We start from the raw sequence: 13,239 nt of genomic DNA on the forward strand, positions 1-13,239 counted from the left end.
TTGGCCGGGATAGAACTATTAAAAAATCTGGAATCTCAGGGTGCAATACATACATACATAAATAAATAAATAAATATATTGAGAAAATCACCTTTAAAGTTGTCCAAATGAAGTTACTAATCAAAAATTAAGTTATGATATATTTACGGTAGGAATTTACAAAATATCTTCATGGAACATGATCTTTACTTAATATCCTAATGATTTTTGTCATTAAAGAAAAATTTATAATTTTGACCCATACAACGTATTTTTGGCCATTGTTAAAAATATACCCTTGCTACTTACGACTGGTTTGTTGGGCCAGGGTCACAAATCACAATAACACAGACACAATAAAAAATTTCATGCTTGTCCTGTGTCTGCTATTTCTTTCCGGAAGTTATCAATGAACTGCCATTACACGCAAGGAATTTCACGTAGGGAATCTGGTCATCTCAATAGGAATGGGCATGATTTGGAATTTTGCAAGGGCACAGATATTGCAGCGGGTTTAAGTTCTTAATGCATACAGTAGTTGGTTTAAAAGTCACTTCTGTGCGAGTCGTCCTTCATGCATCGCTACACTATTGAAATCAGACAATGGACATTTTTGTCTGAAAGTTTTCGCTAATGTCAGGCAAATATAAGGTGGTGTTAATGGTACCTTAAGCATTGCTATAGTGTTGTAAATAGAAGACAGACAAATTTGGAATGAATTTAAATATGAAGTTCAAGAGCTACACAAAGACTAACCAAAAAAAATTTATTGAAGTTGAATACTACTGCAGAAAAATGGAAAACAAACAAAAAATTCTGTTTGTTACACAGAAGACCTGCATGGCCATGCGCAAATGTACAGGCTTCACAGGCCAGAGACAGACAGCAGAAACTAAACAGAGGGAATATGAGCATCAGTGCTTTGACAAGAAAAAACATTTACTCAACAAACTCCTTCACTGTCATTATCATCATCAATACAACTTTACACCAAAGTCTATAAACAACGTTCTGAGTGGCATGTCTTTTATGCAAGTTTAAAATGGACAAATATAAACCAGTAACTTGACATTATTTTATCAGTAAGGCTGTATAAGTATATTAAGCAAATAAAAACATACATAATGATGGCAGTAACCTGAGTGAGAATTAACTATTGAATTCAGCAAAAAATTAGTATTCAATGTGCAATCCAGGAACCATTTTTTTGTATCACATACAAATAAGGCTTCCAGAACAGGGATAAACAGGTACAAGACAAGTTTTCATTGCAACAAAACAAATTCTTCTGGCCTCAAATGACTTCTACATACATATTAGGCAATAAAACTGTTGCTTTAAAATAACACAGATATGTTAAAATTACAATTAAATCACTGTCAGCAAAAAAAAAAAAAAAAAAAAAAAAAAAAAAAAAATGGCACATTGACGAATTAGAATGGCCAGATCCTCCAGTTATATACCATTCTTTACTCAAATTAGCACATTATACACAGTTAGAAAAAAAATCGTATTTGATTCTATAGCCCTCAATGGCATGTTGTTTGCCAATGGAAAATGATTCTTAAACTGGCACCATACACTTTGAGGCTTATAAGATGTAGGAATAATCTCACTTGTCTATACTCTTCTCAAAAACAACAGAAGTACTAATATGGCAGAGTTCATATCACGGGGTCTGTTTTTATTGTTGACAGCTAAAATTAATTAATAACACTGACAAATGTGGCTGGAAGTTCGCCGTTTTCATTTTGACACTGACCTCTAAAGCACTAGCATGTCTAATTCTCAGTACAAGTCTTGTTTTGTATGAAATTTTGAGTTTAGCTCCACCACTGCCTTGAGGTAAACATGAAATCAGTGATACTGAAATGACTGGCATTACTAATAATAGAAAACTTTATTTTCAGTGAGCCTGAAGTTCTCCACCTTTCCTCTTAGAAAAGAAACAAACAAACACTGAAAGCTTCCCTGGAACGTAACATTTCACTCATTTAGGGCAAAAAATGTCATTCACTAGTGGTTATGGTAAAGAATATGGGCACATGCAGTGCGGGTAAGAGCGCACATACGCTCAGACATACAGCATTTAGGCACACAAACTGTACATACACAGTTATAAATTCACAAACAAAAAATATCAGTGCATTGCACAAAAGAAAAACAAAATGTACAACTGTGACAGAAATGATCACTTCACAGTGTTAAAAGCCCTGGCTCAGGAAAACATCGAGTCAAACTAAGTTCCGTCTCGCTCTAGGTTCGAAATGTTATCATTTTATACACATTTATATAGTAGTTATACTTATAAAATCCATTATTGCTAAATAAACAAAAAGAACAAACAAAAAACTAAATAAAATTTACAACTGTACAGTGTGGTAGACTGGAATGTATTTGAGTTTATCCAAGAGAATTAACGTAAACTGCAGATGGATGAGAAATGTGTTGACAGTCGAGGAGCCGTCATGTCATTATCTGACAGTACTTCCATGGACTTCCTCCAAAGCACGTTATGTTTACAGACCCTTGAGTTGGCAGGTCACCGATGTTACGCATTCAGCTAGGCTTCAATACAAAGTCCCAAAGCTTTTGCGAGTTACTACGATGTCCAACATAAGAATTCACAAGTTTTGGAAAAATAAAAAGAATAAAAAAAGAACATCCACAGGGCACAGTAATATCTGAGGTAAAACAACAGCAAAGAAACATGTGTGTGTAAAAAGCTAAGCTAACTCAAAAACATGATATTCTAACAAAATCCCTAATGACGAGTACCTTAATACTTCAAAAGGCACCTTCTATGAAGACGGAGGACAAAAATTTAACTGGTTTGGTCTTAAGTGCATCAAGAGATTAAATTTACAACAAAGTTCCCAAGACATCATGTTTCCAAGCAATTGTAAATGTAAAAAGCTTATTGTGATTGCAGGGGATACTTAACACAAAACAAAACATTTCTTTTTGGCAAATGATTTTTAGTTTGACCTACATATAAAAAAGCAGCAATTAAATTATACGCAGCCCATATCTACTTTTAAAACATCAACATTTATAATGTCTATTAGCAGGTTGAACTGTTCAGCGATGATGACAAGCTGAGCATCAGTCGAGTAGTACGGTGCATTCACACTGGGCGTCAGCGTAAACGCCTCTCCTTTACTTTGATTCACCAGTTCACCTGCCCATCCAGTCCTGATGGGCAATGGTAAACAAACTTGGCTTGCTGTTCTTAATGGAGGCTCGAACCCGAGGCTCGGCTTGAGCGCTGAGTTCAACCCCCCATTGCGATATTACCTAGAGGGAGGATAACAGAAATAGAGGAGGTAAAGGGGAGGAGGAGGGATGCTGGAAGAACTGATGCTGGGACGATGCAAAAAGAGCTGCTTATATAGGCTGGTAATGATGACTGACAGGACTGAATGATTAGGCACCTCCCGAACCTACGTTTGAAACTTCATATAGGGTGATGTCAAGCGTTGCCGTCCGTTGCGTCGCGTCATTGATGTTGCTCAGGGCAGAAGTTGAAAATGTGTTAACTTTTCGAAGGGCAACGCAGGCTTCAGCCAATCAGATCGCCTTATGCAAATATACTAGTGCAGACGCTAGCCAACCGCGCTGATGCAACACCAGAAAAGTAATGTAATTGGCTGTTGCCACTATGATGGTCGCATCAGCACCAAGCTTCAGCCACGCCCTCCATTAAGTGTTGACGCCGATGCCCCGTGTAAACGTACTGTCACTCCTATTTCACACATACTCCGTTTGCAGTGCGTACGCGGTGCGTATTTTTTGTTATATGTTAACGGATTAGAGCGTTTACACTGCACGCGGTTGCGATCCGGCAGTGCGTTCCAGGAGAAGTGTGTCTGCAGCAGTGCAACGATAGTTTCCGCACCGAGTCTATTTTTGCTGTGCTACATACGCTGAATTAAAGTGACAGCTCATTGTTCGCGGTAAAAATGAACAGAGTTTAAACGTGAATATGTCTATGAACGATTGTATTAGTGTACTGTGATAAAAAAGGATCGCAATGCTGAAAAAGCACGTATGGATTTGAAATCAAAATAACGGATACATGTATTGTGTTTGTGGTAAACAGCCGCGGATCAGGAGCGGACTGCAAACGTGTCCTATGTGGAAGCAAAATGAGTCCGTGCTGCTTCTGCACCGCATACGTAACGCACACGGACTGCATACGCACTGCAGACGGAGTATGTGTGAAACAGGCGTTAGGCCCGTTTCACACGGGATGCGTAAGCAGAGCGACTGCAGTGCGAAAGCTGCGCGTATGAAGAGCACAAACAGCACAGGCTCATTGTGCCTTTACGCCGCGATCTGAAATGTGGCTTGTGTCCTGCAACATCAAGAATGGGTAAGACGAGTGCTGTCCCTTGTTTTGCCTGTTTAAGGTGGTCTCCTCTTAACACTAGCTGCCGCATGCTTTAATTTATAAGGGGCAGCATACTCTGATGTGATGCTACCTTTTTCCCTTCCCACACATACCAAATAAATTTATAGTAAAATGAATCTTAAACTTAAGCTATACTGATGACTGTGTGAAACACAGTAGACATCACTTTTATAATGTTCTGGTAAATTTGTTAATTTGTCAACGTGTATTTTGACAAAAACGATACACTGTCATTTTAATTCAGTGTGAGCAGTGCAAAAATAGACTTGTGCAGGAACAATCGCGGCACCGCCACTTCTGCTCTGTTCCTGCTATGCGTTGCCGAATCGCCTCAGCATCTAGTGTGAAAGCTTAAATCCATCAGCATGGCCGCCGGGAAAAAATATGCACTGCTTACGCTCTGCTTACGTGTGCAGTGTGAAACAGGCCTTAATTAAAGTTTTTCGGTCTTCAGAGATGGAATGACAAATTACTGTCATGTTTTTACCAGTTATGTTGTGAAATATATTGTAAATGGAAAATAATGCCTCATGGTTCGACTCGTTTTGTAACATATGGGCCACACAGGACTATAATCAGGATGTTTTTCCCAATTTTTTCAGAGAAGAATTAGCAGGAAGACGCACTGAAGACTTTACAGATGAGTGTCGCATATTTACAACATGGTACAACTGTCTGCAGTTGTTATTGTACATATATGCACTTTAGTCACGCCTATTTGGTTTACTAGGTATCTCTAGCTAAGTAACCTTACATAACTTATTTGAGACTTCTGGTAGAGAATTTATGATGTTAAAATTTCCCTCTGTTTATAATCACTTCCTGTTTTTGCTTTTTTAAATTCCATTAATGCACATTTATCACTGTTTTATACAAATGGTGTCATTTGATTGTCGAGATTACCATAAGAAAATAAAATTCAAAATATAAATATAAAAATATCTGCAAAAGCAAATTTCCTTTGCTCCCCGCGTCTAAAACAAATATTCAGAGTGCATACTGTACATGTGTGTGAAATCGTACAAGAACAGAAAAAGAAAAAAGCGCAAAGAGGCTGCAAGACATACTGACGAAATGTACAAGATCGGTTGGGTCAACCGTGTTTGAGACTTGAGCAGTGTTGAACGATCTGTCCTTTCCACACGTCACACATGATAAAGGACAATAATTGGGACCCTTTTTCCTGTCTTTTTCATTTCGATGACTTTAAATAAGATACACTGCATGGCTATATAGTGAAAATACACATTCCAATGTTTATATAGAGCTATCTTAAAAATACAAATGTGCAAAAACTGTAAACAAATGAGATCCTCAGTGGTGTAGGGGAGGAGCCACAGCCAGGCCACGCCTTCAAAGCCTTGTGGGCTCCTCCTCACTGTCGCTGCAATTTCCACAGCAGTCCTGCGGGGACAGCATAGATACATGCACAGTCAAACAGACATTTTCACATCAGCATTTAAAAGCCTCATCAAATCAAAATGTTGGTTGTATCTTTTTAGGTAGTGTGCTAATAAAAGTTTAAAGTTAAAACACTTTTGAAAAAACACTTTTTCTTGCTAGAAAACACAAAGAATGGTTTGGTGGTATCTTAAAACTAAGCCCAAACTTCCTGTTTCAATAGGAAATATTTTAACACAGGAAAAAAAAGCATTTGTCAAACGATTTCTTGTTTCTAGCATTTCACAATGACTGGCATACTTTTTATCATTAACACAAATTTGTGTTTATATTTACATTCTGATTAAAGAGTGCCTAGAGATGCAAATAAAACTGAAAAGCAAGGCTAAAGGCTCTAAAAGGTTATACATTGGTAATCTGTGTATATTACACAAATCATTTCATTAACCTGACTAATTATACAGCAGGTAGAGGGGGAAGACAACTTGCACACTGATATTTTATTTCATTACAAGAAACGCCTGCAAAGCCGTATACGATTTCAGTATCAAACAGGACACAAAAAGGTTCAGATACACTTTGGCTGAGCTGTTCAACCAGATGCTGACTACCTCATTTACTAATGGAACAAACACTAATGCCTTGGAGCAAAAACACTGCATATAAATAATAGAAGGATGTGAGGAAATCTCACCTGCCGGCCGAAGAGTCTCTGCAGTAAGCCCTGTTTGGGAGGGGGCGAGGGTTGACCTCTCCAGTCCAGGTCTGGGGGCACAGTGCCATCAAAATTCAAGATGTTAAGTTCCTTAAAGCACTCCGTCTCTATCATCTGAATGGATCAATCAAATAACACACTCAGAAAATAAAATCAAACCGATGAAGGGAAAAATCAGGGGTTGTTGTCCCAGGGGCAAGTTGTGACAAGGTCTACATCAGTAACTACATGGGTTTAAAAACACTCTTAAACTAGCCTTTTTTAGAGTGCTGTTATTGTTAAACTGTTGAAAACGGTTTCATTATTTGAAATTAAACTGAAAATATAAATATTAGAAGAAAACTACATTTAAATTTGAATTACTAACTGAAATGATAATAAAAACAATGAAAACTATTTAGATATTTGCAAAAAACTAAAAATAATACAAATGCAAAACAAAATTACAAAAACTACAATTAAAATGAAAACTGGAAATAAAAAAAAATAAATGTAAATTCAAAATAATAAAAACTATAAAAGCATATACAGTTGAAGTCAAAAGTTTACATATACCCTGCAGAATCTAAAATAATTACATTATTTTAACAAAATAAGAGGGATCATACAAAATGCCTGTTGTGTATTTAGTACTGACCTAAATAAGATATTTCACATAAAAGTTGTTTACATAGTTCACAAGAGAAAGTAATAGTTGAATTTATAAAAGTGACCCTGTTCATGTTCTTGTTCATTAATCTCTTGTTTGTCCTGAACAGTTAAACTGTCCTCTGTTCTTCAGAAAAATCCTTCAGGTCCCACAAATTATTTGGTTTTCCAGCATTTTTGTGTATTTGAAGCCTGTCCAACAATGACTGTATGATTTTGAGATCATCAACTCATATGCAACTCTTACAGAAGGTTCAAATGCTCACTGATGCTCCAGAAGAAAAAAAAAGATGCATTAAAAGTCAGGGGGTGAAAACGTTTGAACTGAATGAAGATGTGTACATTTTCCTTATTTTGCCTAAATATAATGCCTCATATCTTTCATATAGTACTGCCTTTTAGAAGCTACAGAAGATAATAAATACATTTTTACCCTATCTTCAGATTCAAAAAGTTTTCACCTCCGGCTCTTAATGCATCGTTCTTCCTTCTGGAGCATCAGTGAGCATTTGAACCTTCTGTAATAGTTGTATAAGGGTCCCTCCGTTGTCCTCAGTGTGAAAAGATGGATCTCAAAATCATACAGTCATTGTTGAAAAGGGTTCAGATACACAAAAATCCTGGAAAACCAAAGAATTTGTGGGACCTGAAGGATTTTTCTGAAGAACAGCAGGCAGTTTAGCTGTTTAGGACAAATAAGGGAATCATGAACAACTATCACTAAACAAAAAAACAAAAAAAAAAAAAAAAAAAAAAAAAAAAAAAAAAAAACAGCTGTGGTTGATTCAGGTAATAACACTACTTTTAAGAATCAAGTGTATGTAAACTTTTGAACGGGGTCATTTTTATAAATTCAACTATTATTTTCTCTTGTGGACTATATGTAAAAATTCATTATAAAAAATTCATGCATGAGTTTCATTGTTACAATCCACAAATTCTTACAATTAACAGCAATTTTGCATTTAGATTTACTTTACAATATAAAGTAAATGATCTGGCACTATTTCAGTTTCATTGCGACTTTAAATTTATCCATTTTAAAGCAACTCCATAACAGCTATCACATTTAGTTTATGTAAAGATAAGAAACACATCAGGTCAGGGTCAAGTTAACCTAAAACCAGACTAATCATACAAGAGTTAATTACATGGTGGCAACATTGCATGCATGTCAAGAAAAAATATCACATATTTACATTGATTGAAGTCTGTTTGTACACATTATCAAAGTCAATGTTAATTTCCTTTTTACTGCATGCTGGTCATAAATCGCCAATCAGGGTTCAGGGTTCATATACTGAGGTTATTCTGGGTAGTGGCCTGACCTCATTTTGCCAGGGGATGGGAACGCTTCCAGTAGATACTTTGCTGTAGAAGGAGTCGTCTTTCGGCTCCAGCTCCACCCCTTTCACTGTAGAGAACTGTTCGATGTCCAACACATCCTTACAGTAAATGGCCTGAGGCTGAGACAGACATAAACACACGTCATGCTACGCACCTGGTGAGCTCATGAAACAAGATGCTATGTCTAAATCATGAAAATATCATTTGCAAGTCACAATCTGATCTGATGTTTGTTATTTTCTTTACACAAAAGTCTTGTATCAATCCATTTCCCATTCACTGTAAATCCAAGGAAAAGAGTGACTGTTACATTATTCAACATTTCTATATTCTAAGAAAAAAAAAGTTTGAATGGGTTTGGAAACAAAAAGAAGATGATTATTTAAAAAAAAAAAAAAAGAAATGGCAGACTTTTCACTTTTGGGTGAACAAATTATTAAACTGTGAACAAGCAATAACAATAGTAGTTGTAATTGATATTCCCAATAAAATTAGTTCAAATTAAGAGTCTCAGAAGATACTTACATCTGGAATAAAGGGTGCTTCGAGCATGCCTGCTGCAAGCCGCTTGAAGTTGATGGAACGAAAAATAGAGTGGGCTTTCACCTCTGAGGCACCGTCCCCCTGACAGCCAAGCCTCTCACTAGGGTCTTTGGCTAGCAGCTAAGTGAAAAAATAAACAAATAAATAAAATTCTTTATTAACATGCCCACTTGCTGAAAGAAATCATCTTTGACACCTTTTTGACAACTGTTAAGATTTTAAATTTTATTTAAATTTTTTATTATTAAAAAAATGTGTTCAAATTTTATTTATTTAATAGTTTTAATACCATATTATATAATGCTATAATTGTTTAATTATAATTATAATTGATTGAGGAAATTATAACAGAATTTTCATTTTCGTGTGAACTATCCCATTAAGATGGTCAAAAAATATTCTGCAAGCATTTCAGAACGATATAGCCACCTAAAATGGTAACATTCCTAATTATGGGCGGATTGGCCATCTGGCAATTCTGGCAAATGCCAGAGGGGCCGGACCAGTTTCTTTACTGTGGGCCAGTAAGATTTTATATATATATATATATATATATATGTATATAAATGTAATGTCGATGTACAATGTGGGCTGGCCCACTGCGTAAATACATATATAGAATGAATTATGGTACATGTACGTATCCTATATTAGTCCATTGGCCCAGACGAATGGCCCGCGTGGTTCAAACATTCAAATTAATTTTGCAGAGTGCAGCGGCTCAAAAGCACTCGTCAGTGTCTAAATGTTGCAAATAGCCAATCAAAGTGTAGAAGGCCGGATTTACCGTTCACAGAGCTGAGCAGCGCACCACTAGAATGGGAGCTGAGGCAATGTAAGCAGCTAAACATGACGAGACAATTAAGCAATATTTGCTAACTGTTTACAATATAAAACAAATGTTGAACGACAGACATTCATTTTCAAGCATGCAAACTACTACTGGCTTTTTTGAATTTCTTAATGCCATTTACGTTATTCATCACAGCATAGGATAAAAGTGATCTCTATTCAGGCGTTTTTCTGTAATTTCATGTGTCTAAGAAAATGTTTAAAAAATAAAAACACATAAGCCCAAAATATCATTCTCAAACTTACTCTAAAACATTGTAAATCTGAAGACTTTCACTTTCAAGTGCCGTGATTAGGAAAGTAACATTGGGCTATAATACAATATAATAATAATATAATTTGCTATTTCACATTAATTATTTCATATGCAAACAAATGGTCAAATGTTTAAAACAACTAAGACTTTTTATTTATTTTTTGAAAGATGGCTGAATTTATATGACCATAAATACAGTAAAACAATTAAATATTAAAAATAATTACTTTAAAATCCTTTCAAATAAATTATTTCTGTGATTAAAGCTGAATATTCAGCATCATTACTTCAGTCTTTTTTATTGTGACATGGCTCTTCAGAAATTATTCTAATATGCTGTTTTGCTGCCTAATTATTATCAGTTATTATTTGTGATCACTTATTATTAATGTTCTTATTATTATCAATACTGAAAACTGTTTTTGTTTAATATTTTTTGTGGAAACTGTGGTACTTTTACTTTTCGATAAAAATACAAAGTTAAAGAACAGCAGTTTTGAAATATAAATAATTTGTAATAAGTATATAATAAGTATATAATGTCTTTACTGTCACTTAAATCAGCATACTCTAGACTAAATGTAATGTATCACATTTTCCACAATAAATATGAAGCAGCACAACTGCTTTCAACACTGATAACAATCAAAAATGTTTCTTGAGCAGCAAATCAGTGTGATCCACATTCTGCACTACATTCCAAGTGTTCTAGAGCAGAGCAGAGCAGAGCAGAAAAGTGTTCTAAATTATTTACTATTTGTCATGTACACCAGGAAAGACAAATTCTAAAGTATGCCAGTCATTCATTAATGTTAATGATAAGAATTTATATATATATATATATATATATATATATATATATATATATATATATATATATATATATTTCTGTATTGTGTTATATGGTTATGTTAGTAACCATATTGTTAAAAATTACTTATTTCATAATGAGCTGGTGGGTTTATGGTGTGGTGCAGACTGGGTGTAGTGGCCGCTCTGTGCCAGAAAGTCCAGGGACATTTTTTAGCCCCAGTCCACCACTGTTCCCAATGTTTTCATTTTGCACATTTCAAAAATGAACTTGACAGGAAAAATTGGGATTTCCTCAGAAATACTGATGTATTTTTTGAAATGCTATTATTTATTATTTAGATCAGTAAATTGCCATAGATTGTAAATAATAACTGGATTAGGTAATGAATACTTGTTTGGATACTAACCATTTTACAGAGTGATCGGGCATCCTCTGAGAACTTGCTGGAATATTCTTCCTCCACCTCCTTCACTAGCCGCTCCACTTCCTCTCGCTTGATTTTTTTCTTGCGCTGCTGAAAAGGTGATTGGCCCTCGATCATTTCATAGAGGAGACAGCCGAGAGCCCACCAGTCTGGACTGAATGTGTAACGCTCATTCTTCACCACCTCTGGGGCTGATGGGGCACAAACATATTCAGGTTACATTGATTGTTCCAGCTGCTGCTGATGTTGTTTGGATGTTTAGATGGCTAATACATACCCATGTACCCCACAGTTCCCACCCGGCCTTTGATTGTCTGACCTTCTGGTACATGCACAGCCAGGCCCAGATCTGATATACGTATATGACCTGAGGAGAAACATCACAGCTCTGTTAATTTAGTCCTTCCTTAAGCAAGCTTGAATGATGTCTGTGAGTACTGTAATAATAACTTCATATTAAGTTAAATGGAAACAAACAAACAAAAAAAAACTATCAAAAGCCACTTTTTGTTTTTTTTAAATTTCATATGCCGAAATTATATATGTGACCCTGGACCACAAAACCAGTCATAAGGGTCAATTTTTCAAAACCAAGATTTATACGTCATCTGAAAGCTGAATAAATAAACTTTCCACTGATATATGGTTAGGATAGGACAATATTGCCTTTAAAGTTATCCAAATGAAGTTCTTAGAAATGCATATTACTAATCAAAAATTAAGTTTTTATATATATTTATGATAGAAAATTTACTAAATATCTTAATGGAATATGATACTTAATACCCTAATGATTTTTGGCATTAAAGAAAAATCAATAATTTTGACCCATACAATGTATTTTTGGCCTTTGCTACAAATATACTCATGCTACTTATGACTGGTTTTGTGGTCCAGGGTTACATTTGAATTATCTTCTTTTGAAAGATTTTAGAGCTGCAAAACAATTAGTTAATTAATTAATTGGTTCAAAATAAAAGTTTGTTTACATACTGTATGTGTGTGTACTGTATATATTTATGTATATATAAATACACACATATATATGTATACATTTTAAAAAATATTTTTATGTATTGTATGGACAATACAATATACATTTGTATGTATTAGTAATTAGTATTTGTATGTAAACACTTGTATATAATTTACATTATATATAAATATAAATATATTACATATAAATCTAACATATTTTTCCTTAATATATACATGTATGCATGTGTATTTTTATATACATAATAAATATACACAGTACACACACATATAGTATGTAAACAAAAGCCGCTTTTCCACTATCGGCCCAAACGGTTCTCTTTGCTTAACCGTTCCATTCCGTGCCAATCCGGGCCAGTCAGCACAGATGTGGTTTAATTTTCCACTGTGGTGCTGATAAAATGGAACTCTTTAGAATGTAAACACAAACTTTGTTTGGCCTTTGTTTGCCTTGGTAATGAAACTGTGATATAAACAGCGATATGGACGATGATCAGATATTTCTGTTTTTGGGACTACTTCGTTAAATAACAGAAAAAAACTCTTGGCGCAAAAAATAAAATAAACAGAAGGCGATGACTGGTATAACGTTACCAACAAATGCTGAGAAGATATGCATGCCAACAGAGACGGAGACAGAAGATAAACCTTTCTAAAAAATACCACATTTATTGATAGTATTAATGCATGAGCTATGAACACAGCGTAACAGCTGTTTACTTGGCTGTTTGATCAAATAGCGCATTTTCGCTAGCACACACATTCTATCAGCGGTTTGGCACGGTTGTCTAACCGGGCCGAGAATTCCAGGCCGAGAACGGTTTGTAATCGTGCCGTGCGGTACCAGGCT

At 35.2% G+C, this 13,239-nt stretch overlaps 1 protein-coding gene across 1 annotated transcript in view; it reads right to left on the minus strand.

The window, feature by feature from the left end:
• Nucleotides 1–731: 731 nt before the first annotated feature.
• Nucleotides 732–13,239, minus strand: part of grk6 (G protein-coupled receptor kinase 6) — a 44,502-nt gene continuing 31,994 nt past the window's right edge. Inside the window, exons 11-16 of the mRNA XM_051092839.1 lie at nt 11,671–11,760; nt 11,376–11,584; nt 9,030–9,167; nt 8,486–8,623; nt 6,489–6,623; nt 732–5,797 (exon numbers count right to left, since the gene is read on the minus strand). Of these exons, the coding sequence (XP_050948796.1) occupies nt 5,747–5,797; nt 6,489–6,623; nt 8,486–8,623; nt 9,030–9,167; nt 11,376–11,584; nt 11,671–11,760 (761 nt within the window). The 3' untranslated portion in view covers nt 732–5,746. The remainder of the gene's footprint in view (nt 5,798–6,488; nt 6,624–8,485; nt 8,624–9,029; nt 9,168–11,375; nt 11,585–11,670; nt 11,761–13,239) is intronic.

Source organism: Labeo rohita, chromosome 21 (assembly GCF_022985175.1).
Source record: "Labeo rohita strain BAU-BD-2019 chromosome 21, IGBB_LRoh.1.0, whole genome shotgun sequence".
NCBI lineage: Eukaryota > Metazoa > Chordata > Actinopteri > Cypriniformes > Cyprinidae > Labeo > Labeo rohita.